At 33.5% G+C, this 20,770-nt stretch overlaps 1 protein-coding gene across 5 annotated transcripts in view; it reads left to right on the top strand.

Annotated features, from left to right (window-relative positions):
• Positions 1-20,770, top strand: part of LOC143244508 (clathrin heavy chain 1-like) — a 59,209-nt gene that overhangs the window by 19,678 nt on the left and 18,761 nt on the right. For all 5 annotated transcript variants that reach the window (XM_076489319.1, XM_076489320.1, XM_076489318.1 and 2 more), the window contains 4 exons: positions 11,970-12,094; positions 17,266-17,418; positions 18,254-18,372; positions 19,054-19,221. In XM_076489319.1, the coding sequence (XP_076345434.1) occupies positions 11,970-12,094; positions 17,266-17,418; positions 18,254-18,372; positions 19,054-19,221 (565 nt within the window). The remainder of the gene's footprint in view (positions 1-11,969; positions 12,095-17,265; positions 17,419-18,253; positions 18,373-19,053; positions 19,222-20,770) is intronic.

Below are 20,770 nucleotides of genomic sequence, written 5' to 3'. Positions count from 1 at the left end.
ATGTGCATTATTTACTTGTCAATAATTTGAGATTAATACAGTGACATAATGTTTAGTTTGTAATGTATGAAGTCTGTATATTTAATATAGTTATCATTCCCTAAGTATTATTTAAAAAAAACAAAACATTTTGACCATTTACTATTGTAAAACTGGTCAACTTCAATTTGAAAATTGTTTTAATATTCTTATCATTGCAATTTTCAATCTTTCAATACTTCAGAATTGGTTTTTTTTCATTTTCTAAATTGTTTTGATGTTATTTTATGTTACAAAATATAAATAAATAAATAATTATTTCTCTGGTTCCAAATATGGTTTTAAACTCTATTTTTTAATTTCCCTATATGTTTCATTTTCGATTTCCATATTTGTCCATAAATGTATTGTTTTCTTTCAATAAATTCTTTTAAAATATTGTTTCATTCTCTGTCTTGTGACAATCAAATAAAAACAAATTTGTAGTTATACAATGCTTATTTAACTTTTAGACACCTATATCTATCTGTTTTATTCATTTGAAAGCTTGATCATATCTAAATATGGTTTCCACATAGAGGAACTTTAATGATTAATCAGTATTTAATACACGTAGTTGCTAGTGGTAGTGAAAACATTATTTTAGGTTGTATCTACAGAATTGAATACAAGTGTAAAAATATTATTTTGTTGTGTATGTTGTTGGTTAAGCCATAGTTGGAACACTGTGTAAAGTATTGGACTTTTTACCTAGACAAAACATTGAATTGTTGGAATAGGTTTAGAGGAAACCTGCCAGGATGATACCTACATTTGTCATATGAGGGCTGTTCAAAAAATACGTGGACTGACGTCATAAAACAAAATGTACTTTATTTAGAAGTTACAGGTCTGGGACCCCTTCAAGGTACTCTCCTCCCCAATGCATACACTTATCCCAAGGTGTTTCCACTTGTTGAAACAGTCCTGGTACGCTTCTTTTGTAATGTCCTCCAGCTCCTTCGTCGCATTTGCCTTAATCTCGGGAATAGTCTCAAATCTTCTTCCTTTCAAGGGTCTTTTGAGTTTGGGGAACAAGAAAACATCGCAAGGAGCAAGGTCAGGTGAGTAGGGGGGTGGGGAAGAACAGTGATCGAGTGTTTGGCCAAAAACGCACGAGTTCTGAGGCACAAATTTCGCAGCAACGAGGTGCATCTTCAATTTTTCGGTCAAAATCTCGTAACAAGATCCAACTGATATCCCAAATTCTTCAGCAAGCTCCCTAACAGTCAGACGTCGATTTGCCCGCACCAGGGTGTTGATTTTGTCGACGTGTGGGTCGTCAGTTGACGTGGAAGGACGTCCAGGATGCTCATCATCTTCAATGGACTGTCGACCATCCTTAAAACGTTCATGCCACTTAAACATGCCGTAACGCTTCATAGCAACATCACCGTAGCCGTGTTAAGCATAGCAAAAGTTTCAGTCGCAGATTTTCCAAGTTTAACACAAAATTTCACAGCAAGTCATTGCTCCTTCAGGTCATTCATTCTGAAATCCTCCAAACGAAAAAATTGCACTTCACTTAAAACCGTGTAGCTAATACACAAATAAAGATATCTGCAATCGGGTAATGGCGTCATAATCAGCTGATCTGTGCGAACCTAGCGACATCAAGCGGATCCCACTGGAACCAACTGGAGCCGCGCAATTCAAACAGTCCGCGTATTTTTTGAACAGACCTCGTATGTTGTCATATGAAGATAGGTTAAGGTCTTAAACGTTTTTCCTTGAAGAAAGAAGTAATGGAGGGGATCTGATTGAGGTGTTTAAGTTTGTTCAGGGAAGTTATAATGTTGATGTATATCTTTTTCATACTAAATGATGAGAATGGTAAAACTAAGAGACAAAAATACAACTTTTATCAGACTAGGAGTCATATTCAGCTGAGATAGTTTTATATTTCTAACAAGATAATTGGCTTTTGGAATGGTTACTGTTACATATGTTATATATTGTAATTTCTCAGATGAGTCAGATTTTTTATGCTGTGTATTATTTCAAATAGCCAGAAATTTTAATTTTAATTTAGAAGTTAATTTAATGTCTATGTATCAAATTTATGATATTTGCTGACAAGATTGATACACACAATTTTCGTTCTTAACACAAATGTAATTTAATATACAAACAACAATACAATTTATAATAATGGTTATTACAAATAATGATTTATATACAAGTCTTTTACCAACTTGCAAACAATACTGAGTGTTCTATCTGGTCTGAAACTAATCTTTTATTGACATTTCATTGAGAGAATGAATTCTATGTCGATATACAGGTACACATTTCTTGATAGTAAGCTAGCTAGTTTCTTCACATGGGAGTTTTTTACTGATGAAAATATTTAATGTTCTTGTAGAAATTGTAATGTCTGAAGTTAATCAGTTTATAATGTTCAAAATCTATAAATGTTCCTTGTGAAATATCTGTAGATTTACTATTAGTAAGCATTTATCACAGTTATAGCTTCTAAGGTTTATCGCAAACCAAGTGTAGAAAATCAACAATATATAAATTTTAGGCAAGCTTTTTGAAAGTTCACTTGGCAACAATATTTTATTTACATATAGTACATTGTTGATTCTTACACTTGAGAATTTGCAAATTTAGAGAATAGGCAGAACATTTGCAATACACATTTAACAATATAAGTTTTATGCATTTCAAAATATACATTAAAGTGAAACAAGCAGATAATAAAATGTGTCTATACACACACACCCACCCACACACACACACATATATATATATATATATATAAAATGGTAAATCTGTTACAGTTACCTTCAAATATGGTGGAAGCAGTACATTTAAAAGAGTTTAAGGGAAGGCTTGTTAAACATTCAAATAGTAAAGTCTGGCTTTAAGTTTTGTTTTGTTTTTTTCACGTTTAATTTAGTGGATGGTGGTAGTTTGTGGCTAAAGTGCTATGTATATACATTTTTCTTGAACAACAACTTTTAGGACATGAATCAGATTAAAATTAATCAAGTAAATTGTAGTTATTATACATTTTAAGAATTGAAATAATTTTAAATTCTTTTTTAATTAAATACCATTTTCCTTTTCTGCTATTTTTACTTTTCATATCAGTATTGTGACTTTAGATTTTGTTTTCCTTTCAATGGTAATTTGGGTTGTTTAACCAAAGTATTCTAAAATATTCAATCATTTGGCAGATGTTTAAAGTGAATTGCAGGATTTTGATATTCATGTTTTCTCAGTGTTGAAAATATTACATATACATGTTTATTTAGAAATTATGCTTTTAGTCTTGTGTGCATGTTCTGGTTGTCATGTGTGCCTTATTTACATATTCTTCTGTCTTAATTCCCCTTGGTGTGGGTTCCTGTATGTGGTGAGGGGACCTCCCAGGGAAGGTTCTGTTCTTTCAGTTTACCTCCTCTGGGATCTAAACATTCACCCACGTGTTTGCCATGCATGGCAACCCGTGAAGGGGAGGAGAGGATTCTGGTGGTTGAGGGGTCCAGCCCTAACACATCACTTTGGCCTTGAATTCCTGTAGACGGGCAGCCTTGGGATGACCCCTCTTTGGTCATTCGGCTGGTCCACTTGGGCTAGTGTCAACCAAGTACCAGTGTTGGATGTTCTCAACAGGTGTTGTGGACATTGCATCTGATGCTGGTGTTTGGGTATAGTGCTCACAAAACCCTGGCATTGCTGCAGTGTTCTTGTTTGACATTGTAGTGTGTCCTCTTGTAGGGCTCCATGGTGGGTGGGGTCAGTGAGCACCGAAATTTTCCTTTTTTTTATTATAGATACTCCAATTAAAAATCTTAATAAAATCATGAAAAAACAGTCCATAGGTAAATGACCACGTCTTGAAGATTCTGAGCAGCAATCCTCACCACCTGTTGTACCTCATTTTCTTGTGTTGCATTCACTTTTAGACAAACTTTTAGGGCATATGTCTTCCTTTTATTTCAGAAGGGACTAGAAGGACTTGCTGGCTTAAAAAAGTCAGTAAAGAAGCTTCGATCTGGTAACATTGGTGGAAACATCCACATCTCAACACAGTGAATTCCTCTTGCATTCAAAGGCAATTGGGGATATACATATTGAGGTTACACCTCATGCTACTGTGAATTCATCATGAGGAGTTATTGTTGAGAGGAATTTGAAGAACATCCCAGAGTCTGAGATTCTCAATGGTTTCTACACCCAAGGAGTTTCTGCAGTGAGGCGTATATCCACTCGCATAGATGGAATTATGATGCCGACCAATGTCCTCATTTTCACATTTATGTCACCATGTCTGCCTGCCACCATCAAGGCAGGTTATCGTAATTGTAGAGTAAGGCCATACATTCCACACCCTCTCCGATGTTTCTGGTGTCAGAGGTTCTGTCACTCGAAGACATCATGTTGTGGTTCCTTGACATGTGCTCATTGTGGTGCAAGGACCATGATGCCTACAAGTGTGAAATGGGCCATCATTGCATCAATTGCCATGGCTCTCACCCATCCTACTTTCATTTTTGCCCTAAATGGTTGGAAGAAAAAGAGGTGCAAAGTTTGAAAATGATTCATAATATTACTTATCCTGAGGCTCGCAAGTTGCTGTCCACCACTTCATCTTGGACATATGTTGCTGCACTCATTTCTACTACTACAGTAGGAATGCAGATGGATCTCTCTGTGCTTCCAAAAGAATAATTTTCAAAACAAATGAAAGGTCTTTTGACCTCCATGATTAAAAAGGTGAATGAATCAACTTCAACACCCATCTCTGTTCTTTCCATACATTCCAACAATCCCAAGATCCCCTTCCTTTGGTTTTGGGTACAGGCATTTCCTTGGATACATCTTCTTCTCCCACCTCATAATACAAAAATGATCATTCGTTCATGTCCTCAGTCACTGGAATCCTCTTCCAACAGCAAAAACCTGCCCAATTGACCTAGGGCAGAATCCATGTAGGTTGATCGACCTTCCTCAAATAAAGAGAGTAAAGAAAAAGGATGTGGTCATAAGCGGAAGGGTTCCCCACCCAATTCACCTACATGTAAATAAAAATGGCCACCTTGATACAATGGACCTGTGGAGGTTTACGTTCTAATCTGGATGACATAAAAAAACTGGATGCTTCTTACCATCCGGTATGTCTTTCCTTACAGGAAACATTTCTGAAACCTGCAGATACAGTCATCTTTTGTCAGTTTTCTTTGTACAGAAATGACAGGCTGTGTGATGGATGAGTGCATGGAGGGGTGTCACTGTTGGTTAATCATCATGTGCTCACCCAGTCTTTCCCACCCTTGGGGGTTGTAGCCATCCGTGTTTCCTTGGGTCATACCATCACTGCTTGTTCTCTCTACCTGTCACCTGGAGATACGTATGATCAATCAGACCCTGATGCTTTCATTGAACAGTTGCCATCTTCCTTTTTAATCTTGGAGGATTTTAATGGACATCAACCCCTCTGGGGCAGTGATGATGTTGATAGGAGAGGTTGCTCCTTAGAGCATATGCTCTCTGATCACAACCTTTCTCTTTTCAATACTGGTTCTTCTACTTATTTTCATACACTTAGTCATTCTTTTACTGCTATTGACCTCTCAATTGGCTTCCCTTCACTATTCTCTCATTTTTTTTGGAGGGTTGACAGTAATCCATGAGGCAGTGATCATTTTCCTGTAATTTTGAGAGAAATTGGCTGTGGTTGATGCTACCCAACCAGTGTGCCCCGGTGGAAGCTGTACCAATCAAACTGACCCTCTCTCACTGCTTTCACAGAACTTGATCCTGCCATTGTTTGTCAGCCATCAGTAGACGACTGTGTGGCAGTGGTAACTGACAGTGTTATATAAGCAGCTGCTAAGTGTATTCCTAAAACCTCGACATGTTTTCCATGATATCCTTGTCCATGGTGGAAAAGTGCCTTCCACATGGCACAGAAGGCCCAAAAACGGGCCTGGGATACTTTTCGTAGGTATCCCACACTCTTGCACTACATCACTTTCCAGCAGGCTTGTGCACATGCTTGGTGGGTAAGATGTCAAAGCCAGAAGTAATCTTGGATTAAGCTAACAAACCAGCATATCTTCTACCACCAGTTCCAAAGTCATATGGGACAAGATTTGAAAGGTCAGTGGGCAATATAATTTGATCCCCATCTTGATCTTGCTCTCTGATGGCCAGGAAATAGCTGATACCTGAAGCATCGCTGATACTCTAGGTGAAAGCTTTTGCTGGGTATCTAGCACTTCTGCTTCTTTCTTCATGTTCTCAGCCATTAATACTCAGGCAGAGCAAACACCTCTGTCCTTTCAAGCTGATTGTCTTTATGACTATAATTGTCCCTTTACACTGGTGGAACTCAAACTGGCACTTTATTGGTCTTGCAGTACATCAGTTGGACTTGATGATGTACACTATACTTCTCTTACTATTCTTCTGCTTGTTTTTAACTGAATCTGTCAGGAGAATGTTATTCCTGATGCCTGGCACCAGGCTATTGTCCTACCTTTTTCTCAGCCTGGGAAGGATCCCAAGATTCCTTCAAACCACCATCCAGTTGCCTTGACAAGCTGTCTCTGTAAGACCTTAGAGAGGATGGTTAATGCTCATCTTGTTTGGTTCCTCAAATCAAACAACCTCCTCTTGCCCACCCAATGTGGGTTGCGATGACAGCACTCAACCATCAGAGAAGCCTTTTTCAAATGACATCTTGTATCAGTATTCTTTAACATTAGTTATGACACAACTTGGAGGTATGGCATTTTGCAAGACCTCTATATATATGGGTTACATGGCCATTTGCTCATTTTTATTTAAAAAATTTTTAATGGACAGGAGATTCCAAGTTGGTGTGGGTTCAACACTTTCCCATTCTTTTCTACAGGAGCTTGGAGTCCCTCAGGGCTGTGTTTTGAGTGTCACACATTTCAGTGTAAAGATTAATGCCATCACTGAACAACTTCCTCTTACTTTTGCAAACGGGCTCAATGTAGAAGACACATCTCATGTCAGTTGTCAAACATGAGATATATTGAGTGGCAGCTACAGACTGCCCTCAATCATTTACTGAAGTGGACCATAGCAAAGGGCTTTAACTTCTCTCTCTCTAAAGCTGTTTGCATGCACTTTTGCCACCAATGGGGTATTCACCCTGATCCTGAACTTTGTATCGGTGAAGTTGTGCTGACTGTGGTCCCTGAAACAAAGTTCTTGGGGCTTATCTTTGACCATAAGCTGACCTTTATACTTCAAATCAAGCAGCTATGGGTCAAATGTACAAGAACACTGAACATCCTCTGTGTCCTCTCCTCTACCATCTGGGGAGCAGATCAGTGTTCTATGCTAAAGACATATTGTGCTCTTATTTGTTCGAAATGTGAATATGGATTACTGGTCTGTGGGTCTGCCAGGACTTTGGCCTTAAAGATTCTGGACCCCATTCATTATCAAGGACTTTGGCTCTGCACTGGGGCTATCTGCACTTCACCAGTTCAGAGTTTATACGTAGAGTCTCATGAACCTTCTTTGCACCTCCACCATTTGCAAATGTCTTTATTATATGCTTTGAAACTTCGTTTCTTACCAAAGCATCCCACCTGAGATTATGTTTTCCTTCCTTGGTGGGCCATACTTTTTCAGAACAGATGATCTGCCATTGCTCCTTTTGGCCTTCATATCCAGGAGCAGTTGGATGAATTGGGTCTGTCTTTGCTGTATCCACTGGTCAGCCCATCCCATCATGGCTTCTTACAGTTTCTCCAGTGTGACCTATCTTTAAGTCATCTAAGAAAAGCAGACACTTCTGATTGGAAATACTGTCTGTTATATGCTGAACATCTTTCGAACCATCCTTCCACTCCTATTTATACAAATGGCTCAAAATCAGGTGACTGTGTAGGCTCAGCCATGGTTTATTGTGGTTCGGTGGTTGCGTGCAGAATCCCCTCTGTAGCTTCTGTGTTCACTGCTGAACTGTATGCCATTTCTCTTGCCCTGGATCACATTGAAGCTGAGCAGTATTCAAACTGTATTATCTATACTGACTTGCTTAGTTCTCTACTGGCTCTGGGATCACTTCACATTAGTTCACACCCTGTTCTCTATGGTATTCAAAACTGACTGACCTATTTATTTTTAACATCTATGTCTATCCAGTTTTTCTGGATACTGGGCCATGTTGGTATTCATGGGAACAAGCTTGACAATGCCACAGCAAAATATATTTTCTCTGGCACTGTCACCACTGTGCCTGTTCCATACATGGACTATGGTCTTGTATTCAAGGCTTGGCTCTGTGCCAGCTGGCATTCGACTTGGAGTGAGCAAAGTGACAACAAGCTTTTCCAAATAAAACCCTTTTTTGGACTTTGGCCATCTTGCTTCCGTAAGGATCGGAAAGAGGGAGTTGTTCTAACTAGACTACGCATTGGACACAGTTTTTCAACTCATCTTTTTCTTTTATCTGGAACTGATGTGCCATTGTGTAGTCTGTGCAATACTCAGGTCACAGTAAACCACATTTTACTTTCTTACTGTCGTTATGACTCTCAATGATGGCGCCATTTTCACCATATCTGTCCCAAGGTTGTCCATGACGTTAGACAGTGTTATTGGTGATGGTGACACTGTCCACCTTGGAAATGGTTTTAGTTTTTTAAAGGCCATCAATCTTTTTAATGCTATTTAAGTTTTTAATTTATACATAATATCTTTTTTAATGAGATTTCTTTTTAAGAATCACAGTTGATACAGTACGATATATATTTGATATGGTATAGTGGTTAGAGCACTCAGCTTGCAACCTTCAGATAGTGGATTTGAATTCCTTCACTGAATATGCTGACACTTTCTGCTGTGGGAATATTATGATGATATGGTGAATTCCGCTATTCATTGGTAAAGAGCAGCCTGACAGTTGGCAGTGGATGATGTTCATTAGCTGCCTGCTATTTAGTTTATCGTTTCTAAATTAGGAATGGCTAGTGCAGGTAGTCCTTGAGTGACTTTGCACCAATTTAATAAACAAATGGAATGTTTTATTTTTTTCACATTTTTACTGCATATTGGAATGATTTACACATTATGATGAAAATGGTTAGAAAAATTACCTTTATACTTCAGATAATAATCAAATAATTTTTATTTTAACTAGTGATTCAATTTTGTGACTTTATGAGGATTAGTACATATAATTGTTTGATCTTAAATTAAGTGTTAAATTGTAAATTGCTTGTAGTGTTCTATTTTTCAAGTCTGATGTAACATGCATCTGACACTGTATAGGTTATTATTATTATTATTATTACTATTGTTCTAATATCATAGTATAGTTATATTACTAATTATGCAACTATACTAACATATTACATATATGGAATACAAAAATAGAGAACCATAATATGTTTTATGATTAGCTGAAGTAAAACAGATAGATGGAAAATAGAAGATGCTAGGAAACAAAAATGTAAAGTTGAAAGGATACAAAGTTTACTGGTTGTGTTAAAAAACAGTTTGTAAGACTGTGATAATCCAGAATGTGGACACTTCATTTGTAAACAACATAATCACAACCAAGATTTGCAAAGCCATTAAACAATTTCAAATGACAATCAACATAACACAAAAAACCAGGTAGAATACTGAAAGAATTAGTTTACCTTTCATACTCACAAACAAAATGTGCCAAAAAACAATGCTACACAAGAGAAAATGGAGCAGAAGAAGTGTGCCACATCAAAAATATAGTCTGTTAAATTATTTGTAATATTCATGGAGACATGTATATAGAAGAAACTGGAAGATCTTTCCACAAGTGCATCTTGGAACACATCAGTGCATTTTATACATATAACTAACAATAACACTGCTCCAGCAGAATACTTTCTCTGTAAACTTGGAATACCAAACACAGAAAATCAAAACCTATTTAAAATTTCTATCTTACAAAAAACTAAAGATTTTAAAGATGTATAGAAGCTGTATTTTTTAATGAAAAAATTTAAAAATGAACAAAAACCTTTTATACTTTCAGCACATGAGCTTTTAACAACAATATTAGGCTATACTTTTATTGCTAAGCAACATGATATAAAAGCCATTGTTACCAAAATGCAATGGGTTTTCTAAACAGTAGAGGTTGTAATATGAGGAACTGCTTCTTTTCTATGTGGTTTTCACTAGATTGCCTCATTAAAATGATGTGCATTTGCTCACACACATAAGTAATGCTACCCAGGTCTAGGCCCTTGGGGTCCACTTAGTATGTGTGCAAAATGCATCACTGTGTAACTCAATTAATGATAAGATAATAGTGATTCAATACAAAGAGTTTTGGTTTTTAGAAATAAAGTTGGTCAACATGTTTTGCATTTTTACCTGTGAATGTATTGTAAAATTGATAAAAGATTTCATTATTTGGTCTAAAGTGCCAGATGAAACCTGCTGATTGAACACTTTCCTTCTCATCAGGCCAGGTGGGTTAAAGCGTTCAACTTGTAATCTGAGGGTCGTGGATTCGAATATTGGTCGCACCAAACATGCTCTCCCTTTCAGCCGTGGGGGTGTTATAACGTGATGGTCAATCCCACTATTCCTTGGTAAAAGAGTTGCCCAAGAGTTGGCAGTGGGTGGTGATAACTAGCTGCCTTCCCTCTAGTCTTACACTGCTAAATTAGGGATGGCTCGCACAGATAGCCCTCGTATAGCTTTGCGCAAAATTCAAAAAACAAACAAACAAACAATCCTCATCAGTAGTTCAAACTTGTAGATTCAAAATTATGGATGGGTATACTTGAATCCTCTCAGTTTCTGCTCTGTTCATTTAGTCTGTAATCTTAACTCTTTCACATCAACCTACTAGCATTATATGTAGGTCAAGCAGCTCTCTCAAGTTTTGTTACAAAAATAGAACTAGTGGATGGAATTACTTGAAATTTGAGAGGAGCTTTCTTAAAGGTGTGTAGTACAAAAAATAACATATTTAACTCATTTTTTTCTATTATTTATACTAAAAATTCTTTATTTATTGTAGTTATTTGCAGTCAGATTCTGAGTAGTTTAAGTGCAAAATAATTTTTATGGGTGCCTTTAAGACATATTACAGTATCTTTTGCAGAGATATGCAAGCTTTCATATAAATGTTTTTACACTTGCATTGTAGGTTGATCCTTGTAAACTGGGGTGAAGTTTGGGTTATATTAAAAAAATTATTAAACCTTTCAAAGATGAATATTAGGACACAAATAAGACATAATTAACTGAAATGTAAAAGTAAAACCTAAGTACAATTTAATTATCTATTTAAATAACATGTATCTAGGTGAGGGGCAACAGTAAGTACTAGTAAGGATGAAATCAACAAATAATGCTTCAGTTGTTTGACACACTTGGCAACAAATTTTGCAAACCATTTTTAAAATAACAATTAGGATATTGTAGTTTAAAGTTAGTTCTTTCTGTTGATTATAAGCATGCCAGTCAGGTAAGTATGTATTGCTTGAAATAATATCTAAGTAAACAAACATTGTGCATGGCTACTGTCAAATGATATGAGCAAATTTTTTTTCTAATCCTCAGTTTATCACATAGAAGTTTGACTGAAAGTGCATAAACAGTGCTGTATCAGTAGATTCATTCTGTAGATACTTGTACTGCGTACATTAGCTATGATTTAATGAGAGAGACAAAACTGTGAGTTATTCATAATAATGCTAATTTCATTATAATACATTTAAGTAAATTTGCCTCATTAAATTTTTGATGTAACTCAGTGAAACCTTGTGCAGAAATGAGTTTATATATTTCACTTCAACTGCACTCTTTAAAGTTTTATTCAGGTTAAAAATTCTAGTCTGTAGTATATCTTGAATGTGCTAAGATCTTCAGTAATGTTCTTAAATGATGGAATTATTAAACTTTTTATGCATATTTATTGTACAAATACCAAAATGTGTGTTTTTTTTTAGCAAACATCACAAGTTTAGTACAGCCATTACTGTTCTCAATCCTCACTGTTCTTTCCCTAAAACATGGGAAGCTGCTGCCTCATCAGCCAAAATGAATCCTGAGGCTCCTATAATTGGTTTAAGAGGTAGGTGTGCTAATTCACCTTTAACCCATTTGGAAGTGGCTTGGTATAATATACACAAGTTCATCTACACTTTTACTCTATAACTTTTGATACAGCATGTATGTCTTTACAAAATTTGGTAGACTTTTAGTAAAGATTACAAGTATTTTGTATACAAAAAGTTAGATTTTCTAATGAAATATTTTTACTAAAGATTTATTTGTGAAAATAGTCTTTTGTTACTAGTCTGAGTGCAAAGTGGTTTCATGTTACGATTAAAAACCTATTCTTCATCCCAAAAATCTTAGATATTATTTGTATAAACTCTAAAACCTCCTAAATATATTTCAAATGTTTGTTTTCAGTAAGACTTTATATTTTTTATACTTCAACCATGTGGTGTCTGTCACCAGATCAACCTTGCAACCAAAATAAAAATTTAGGAAATAAATATAACTTGTGCTTTTTTTTTGCTTATTTTCTGGACTTACAACATATTATAACACAAAAATATAAATGTTTACATTAAGTAGCTTAAGTGTTATAATGCTATATAGGAACATATATATTTATTATTATTGACCTTCCAGTCATGCCTACCTGAGATTACACAGCTTGCACTGACATGATGCATGTGCACTCAGGTCACATATCAAGTATTATAAAACTGACCTTTAATCTTCCTTGTCTTGGCTGTGTTTTAGTGGACTAGTATTTTGTAATATACAGTAGCATTTCAATTATACATCATGTATATGTAAACACGCACATATATATATGTATGTATGTATATACAGTGTTACTCTTCAGAAATAAATTATTAACTTATTTTTTAAAAATATAAAGCAATGAATCAAGATTTAAAGCAAACGATTATATCTTCTTTCTACAACCTTTGCACTTGGTTGTTGCTGGACACAAGTTGCTAAGCTTTTTAAAATTTTGCACATGAAGGATACATTTTTTTCTTTGGGTTTTACATATACAGTTTCATAACCAAATAATTATAACTAACTTTGCTGATGCTATAGAATTCCACTCTAATTTTTTTAAGCATAGTAACTAAGATATTTTTAGATTTTATAAAATGTGAAACTTCAAGCAGGCCAAAGACACAACCTATCTTCTTGGAAACTTGGATTGAAAGAACATAGAAGCCTTTTAAAATGTTATAATAGTGGGGAAGAGCATTTTCAGGATATACTGAGTTTTTGATTGGTCATTCACATGTCATATACTGTAATAAGAGTATGTAAGGAACTGTTTCAAAAAATGGAAAGAGTTGAATGGGGCCACTGTGTTTGATTCAGTACATAAGCTATATCCCAGCTTAATAAAAAGATATGCGTTTCTTATTTTATTTTATATCCTGGCTTGATAATTTTAGTAATCTGAGTTCCTAATTTGTGCAGAACTATTGACTTAGTATTTTCACATCACAAACATCTAATTTTAAGAACTGCTGCTTTCAACATACCACGTGAATCACTGACATCTATATTTGAATGTGTTCTTTTAATATTTACTTTTAAGAAATTAACTTGTATATAATATTAAAGTTTGAATTATAATCTACAATTTGATTCCAAACTTATTGACATAAATTCATAAAATAGGAGTTCAATGTAATTTTGAATGCAAGTCAATAAATGTGATGACATGTTCTTTGAACTCTAATCTGGGATTTTCTATACAAATAATTTAAGTGATTTACATGAAAGGCAAGTATTTAGTTAAAATCAATCAGACTTTTTACAACATTGGGGTGTTTTTTAATTCTCCATCCCTAGTTATGCTTTTCATCAATTTGTTTTTGTTATTGTAAAATTTTTGTACATTTATTGGTAATATTTTGCTGATACTTGCAGTAAACTATTAGTTATTTTTAAATTTTTTTGTAATTTTTATTTGATTAATTTTTGAATTTTCTTTATTGGAAAAATAGTGTAATTTATGGCATTACAGTAGGTAAGAATCATGTAAGTAAAACAAGGAAATGAACAACACATTATAAACTATAGCGTAAGCAATAACTTACATTGTTAATATAATGTTTTATTATTTAATCTGTTAGAAGCTTTCTCTTGTAATATTAATGGACTTAAATAAAATGTTTGAACAGTACAGTGTATGCATTTATAATAAACATTAATTTTATGTCCACTACAAAGTTACAGTTCCAATATGGTACCCTACCTCCTCATGTAATAGCTCTTCTTGTTTAATGTTGCATGTTGCCCTCAATATGCCAAATTATTCTGCATGCCATAAGCCTTGAAACTCCCAACTATCCTATGGTTAATGTGGTGTACTGCTTCTTTGTATATAAATTATCATCCAACAACCCTCCACCAATAGGAGTGAAACATACCATCTTAATGCATGTGAATTGGGGTATTGCCTTTTACCTGTTGCCATCCTTCAAAAATAAGTTTGACTGTAACTTGGTAAGTTAATTTTTCTATATATTACCTTTCCTACTGTGGCATGTTCTCTTTAGGTTGAGGATCACACTCAGTGGAGTACATTTCCTGTTCAGGTATGTTACTTATTTATTCATTCCAAGAATCTGTATTATAAAGCTAGCAATAAGACATACCCGGGTATACTATTTGCTGCTCAGTGGCTTGGATGTTTGTTTCAACTCCATGTTTTAGAGGTTGTGATGCTGTGTGGTCCTTGCTTTTATTAGCCTACAGACTGTGGTTACTTGGGATATCTGTTAGTAATACATGTGCTTTAGCCTCTGCGTGGGCCTATGCTATATGTGGGTTACACACATCTGCTCCTGATATTCCACCTTAGTTGGTGGGGTTGGGATAGCAATCTGAGGGCTGTATGAGACATCCTACCAAATTTTCTTTGGGTGGAGACTAATCTTGCCAATCATGATGTATACCCATGGCCAGTAATGCATGCTGTTAAGATGAAGTATTCCACAAAATTAGTAGTAGGGTTTCTTCATGCTACTTAGCTTTTTCCATATACCTGTTCCAGATTATTGTCACTTTTGAAATTTTTATGGGTAAAGAAGAAGGGGTTTGCTGCCCATCCTTGCCATCCCTTTGATTGGATACAAATGGTTTGTAACCAGGGGAAACAAATAATCTTACATAATTATTATTAGGCAAATAATTGTTTAACTGAAGTAAAAATGTAGCATTTTAGATATTTAAATTATTTAGGATTAAAGTAAAACAACATGGAAGTTGGAATAACGTCAATTTATTTTGTAAATTAAGACTTGGTAGTCAAAACTTTATCTTACAAAGTTTGAAAACCATTAGTGAATAAATAAAGATGTTTGGAATGTTTTTTCACACTGTATTAGATTAAAAAAAACAACAAATTGATAATTAATAAGTATCTCTTGTTATATATAAGGTTCAGGAACACAGTGCTTTTGTTTATTGTACCTTATTAAAATTGCATGCATATATAATGAGTTCTGCAAAAAATGTGTTAAGTGAATTTAATATTTAATACATTTTGGAATACTGACTGGAATAAACTCAAATACATTGCTGAGAAGTCAGTAAAACAACTTGTATATATTAACATTTCTACTTAATAGGACTTTTCTATGCTGTTTTGTAACTATAGTCAGGTTTTTCTTTTCACACTTCTTTGATTCCTAAAGCATTTTTATAATAGAGCTAGTAATAGTTAAATTGGAGTTCTGCTTGTATAAATAAGCTAACAACACAGATTAACAGTGTTATATATTATTGACTTGTTAGACTATTATAAAATATAAATTAGATTAATGTATAATAATGAAAATCAATTGATCAATTTACATTTCTAATTTATCATATAGTTAAATGACTGTATTGAAAAAGTGGATAAAAGAGATTGCTTCAGAATCAGGGGAGTTGGATAATTGATAGTGTTTTCCAATGATCAGACTGTTCATTGTTCCAAATGTGCTAGTGTCTGTTACAACTTTCACAAGAATATAAACTCAGGAAGTAGGATTTTGTACAAAAAGAAACTTGATAGTTTATTTGACACCATTGAGTAAAGTTATGAGAATTATAAATTTCAACATGATGAAAAAACAGATTTTACAGTTTACATCTTGATGTGTATGAATTCAGGGCTTTATGGGGGTGTGGTTCCAACTAGACCTTTAGTAATAATACTTTTGAATTTAAATTAGTGTCACTGTAGTACTACTAAATATGGAGGAGGGTCCATATCCCCTGGACTTCTCCCTAAATCTACACCTGCTTGTACAAAATTAAGAAATAGCTCTTAATTTATTTAAAAACTGAATGGGAACTTTGATTGTCAATACAACATAGTTATTAATATCTGGGAAAAATGTAGTGAGGGTCAAGACCCTTTTTATCTTTTTTTTTTTCCCCTAGATCCATACCTCCTTATACAACACTAATTAATACAGTTGCCAGATAAAATTAGAATCATAACATAGTATAAAACAAAACAACAATAAATTTATATTTTATTTGCTGCTATAAGTAACCAAGCAATTGGTGATGGATGCTTTCAGTCAGTTTCTTTCCCTGTAGTTAGTGGCTGAAAATTAATGGCAGTGACTAGATAGCCTTTATTTCAACACTTAAGTAGCCAGACAGTTGACATTGAATGCTGCCTGCTACTTATCTTCTTTTCAGTTAGTTGTATTTTTGTGACATTAATCAGTGAATCATAATTTTATTGTTGTATTACTCTAAAATAGTAATAATCAGTTTTGATTAGTTGTATTTTTATAACTTTAACTGATTAATCATAATTTCACTTTACCAATTATTGCAATGATAAAAAATGGTATTAATTGGAGACAAACGAGAAACTTTGATTAACTGATTAATTTACTCATCTCCAATTATAAACAGCTTTATTAATTGACTGTTGTGTAAAACAGCCTTAGTAATCAATTGTTGTAAATAAGACAGCCTTTGTAGTTGATTGATATAAAAATCAACCTTTGTAATCTATTATTGTAAAAAACAGCCTGAGTATTCAGTTATTATAAAAGAAAACAACCTTAGTAATTGACTGTTGTAATAGACAGCTTTAGAAGTTCATTAATGTTACAGACACTGGCTCATTGTTATTACAAGATTGAAAGAATTAGTTATACTTGGTGTAAAGATAAGTGTGATAATTAACCCTTTCAGCAAAAGGAGGTTGTTTTTCTAAATGATGAAACTGTTTTATTTCAGCTGGTTTGCATTTTCAAGTGATTGACATTGAAAGTAGAAAGAATATCACCAAGTACCAGATGTCATCAGAGGTACATTTCTGGACCTGGATCAATACAAAGATAATAGCAATTGTGACAGAAACTGCTGTGTTTCATTGGAATGTTGATGAATGTAAGTCTCATTTTAAGTTGTTCAAAAACATTATTAAATAGTAGCATTTTACTAACACTGATAAAATATAAGTCACCTCCTAAATTCTCCAGAATTTTTACAAATTCCAGTTTTGCTTGAATGTTGATGCATCATTACGTATGTTTCCTCATTTTTTGTAAAATTTTAATGAATGGTGTGCTCAATGTGGGGTTTGAGGTGAACAGAAAAAATATTCCCTCCTGAACAACCCCTAAAAAGTGAGTCTCTAAATTTATCACAACTAGTTATTTTAAACTTGTATATTTCATGGTAATTGTTAAGTGCTTTATTAAGCATAGTATAATCTAAGATGTTAAAAAGTTATTTAAATGCAATTTGTTTTGTAACTTCATGTGCTTAGATATTTATTTAGTTTTCCAGCATCCTCAAATGACACACCATTCTGGTCTTATAAATGTAAGTAAGAATTTTATATCAGAATTACAGGTCATTGTAGCACTAAAGATTGCTTCTTTTTGTGTATGTAACTTTATAAGAATTAGTACCTACAATTGTTTGATCTTAAATTATTTGTTAAATTATAAACTGCATCTAGTGTTCTATTTTTCAAGTCTGCTGTGATGAGTATCTGATAATGTATAGATTATTGTTATTGTTTCAATATTGTTCTAATATTATAGTAAAGCTATATTACTAATTATACAATTATACTAACATGTGACATATATTACTTATATGAAATACAAAAAGAGAGAACCATAAAGCTGAAGACGTTTGATTAAGAAATACAGTAATTTATTTGGTGACTGTATTTTTAGTATTTAGATTAAAAACGAGATACTTTGTATTGTAGCTGGGAATGCTCCACAAAAGATATTTCTGAGGCATAGTCGTCTTGAAGGTTCTGAAATTGTAAATTACACTGTTGATTCCAGTATAAAGTGGTGTGCTTTGACTGGTCTTCTGTCAGAGGTAAAGTCTGAAAATTATGATAATACCATTAGAAACATATACTAGTTGTATATAAAATGGGATAAAATGTTTTTGTAAAAGTAAATGTATATGAATAATTTATCAGCAATCATTTCTTGAGTGTATTTTTCCTTTTTTTCATTTATATTTTTTTATGCAGCTTATCTACTCTTTTGTTCTTCATGGACTTTGTTCTATAAAATACCAATTCTTTTTTCTTGATTTTCACTTCTACATTTTGTTTTTAACAGATTTATCTAAAATCACACTCTGGTTTGATTTTTAGATTTTGAACCACTTTAATTCTTATATTTGACCTATTAGGTGTTATTAAAACTTTTTAACTGTACTATTTATATTTTACAAAACTTTTGTAATGTATCAGATATAAAATATGCAAATGTAAAACTGTAATCCTCTGTTTATCTACAGATGTGTGCTTGTGCATGCAGTTTAAAAAGTTTTCTCCACTTACATATTTTGCAATTTTTTATACTAACTCAGCAGATTGTTTCAAGTTTTTGGATGTAATAGTCATTGTTTATGTGGACAAACTAAGAATACGATATAAACAGATAGTAATTTAAAGACAAAGGTTTTGGAGATATCATCAGAGACTTAGCAAATAAAAACCCAAAAAAGTTTGTGATGAGTTTTAGAATTAAATGGCCTTTCTTGCAGGAAGGAACTGTAGGTGGCATTACACAGGTTTACTCAGTTGAAAAGGGCCTCAGCCAGTGTATTCAAAGCCACAGTGTTTGTTTTACAAACTTCAAATTCAGAGAAAATGTCTGGTCATCAACTGTCATGATTGTCACTACTAGACCTGGACTGGAACCAATGGGAAAGGTAAGTTATCCTGGAAAACACTTGTTTCAAAGTGTTCTGTTCTGCTGTTGGTCAGTTCAGATGAATGTAAATCATTTGTCTCAACAGTTAGACATCACAAATCTAAACAGTTTTATTTTAATCATTAGTTATGTGATTTCAAGTGGTAAAGATGGGCAAAGTTATTGATTAATCAAAATTAATGTTTCTGATCAATACTGTTTTTGAATATTGCAATAACTGATTAATAAAAATTATAATTAATTAATTTCATGGGAATGCAACTATTGAAGAGAAGGCAACTGACTAGCAGCACCCACTGCCTATTCTCTAGCTACTTAAGTGTTAAATAAAGGCTGTCTGCCACTGTCACTAATTTTCAACTGTTGATTAGAGGAAAGACAACTGGCTGGCAGCATCCATCACTAACTGGATGGCTATTATGGTATTAAAAAAGTAAAAATTCACTTTTTTTGTACATTGTGATAGGTTTCTAAGTTTGCTTAGTAACAGTATTATTTAGTCTTGCATAAGCATGCACAGATCTAGGGAGTCTGTGTGTGTTAAATTTTCATGTTGTTTTTTGCAAAATTCCTTGTTCTGTATGCAGAAATGTTTAAGAAGCTACAAAAGTGCTGTGCTCCTAAAGCTTGTATGTAACAAGAGATACTTGTTTAAATTGTATTTTTTGAAATTTTATATATAGACACAAACATGAAAAATGTTCCAGGCATCCTTATTTATTCTCTAATGGATTTAAAACTTTGTAAGATAAAGTTATGACTATCAGAAGTCTTATTTTATAAAATAATTTGATGTTATTCTAATTTTTGTCATTTTTCTTCAGATTTAAGCTACTTAAAGAATATTTGAAATACCAGGTTTTTACTTTGTCCAAGTATGTATTTGTCTAATAAAAATTATTTATGAATTTTCTTTTTCCTTGGTTACAAACCACTTGAGTAACTATATAGTTATAGGTACATGTACATCACTTAAGGCTTCAAAATTATTGTAAATAAAGTTATGAACATGTAAAATAATACTAAATTGTCTTAAGTGTACACTGCATATTGTTGCAATAGGTGATTATCCCAAAATGTGGCCAAAGGCTGACTTGAGGAATTGCATGTTTTAACCATTCACACCACATATATATGTATACTGTCTGTTAGTCAGTCAGTAGACACACGAGTGATGTCATATAAGAAGTACTTAATGTTACAATTTGTAATGTCCTCACATCAGAAAACATAAGCATGCAATAAATTACAAGAAGAAATATACACTTTGGAAGTTACAGCACAGCATTACATATCAACTTAAAAGCAAGAAATAAAGATACCTGTTATTCTCAATTTTGGTTTTATTTGCTGTAGAAAGCAATACATTAGGCATTGCAGGTGACCTTTTACTGTTGTATGATAATATAGAATAATGTCAGTTAGAAATTAACTACTTCAATACAAAATGTAAAAATAAAAGTTGATGTTATGCTTGAAAATGAAGATTTCAGAAAGCATGTGTTATCTCTTATTGTTATATTTTTTCTTAAACTTGTTTAAATTTA

This window comes from Tachypleus tridentatus, chromosome 2, assembly GCF_004210375.1.
Source record: "Tachypleus tridentatus isolate NWPU-2018 chromosome 2, ASM421037v1, whole genome shotgun sequence".
Taxonomy (NCBI): domain Eukaryota; kingdom Metazoa; phylum Arthropoda; class Merostomata; order Xiphosura; family Limulidae; genus Tachypleus; species Tachypleus tridentatus.
Note: the sequence above shows the minus strand (reverse complement) of the source record. Positions and strands in the feature narration are given on the sequence as shown.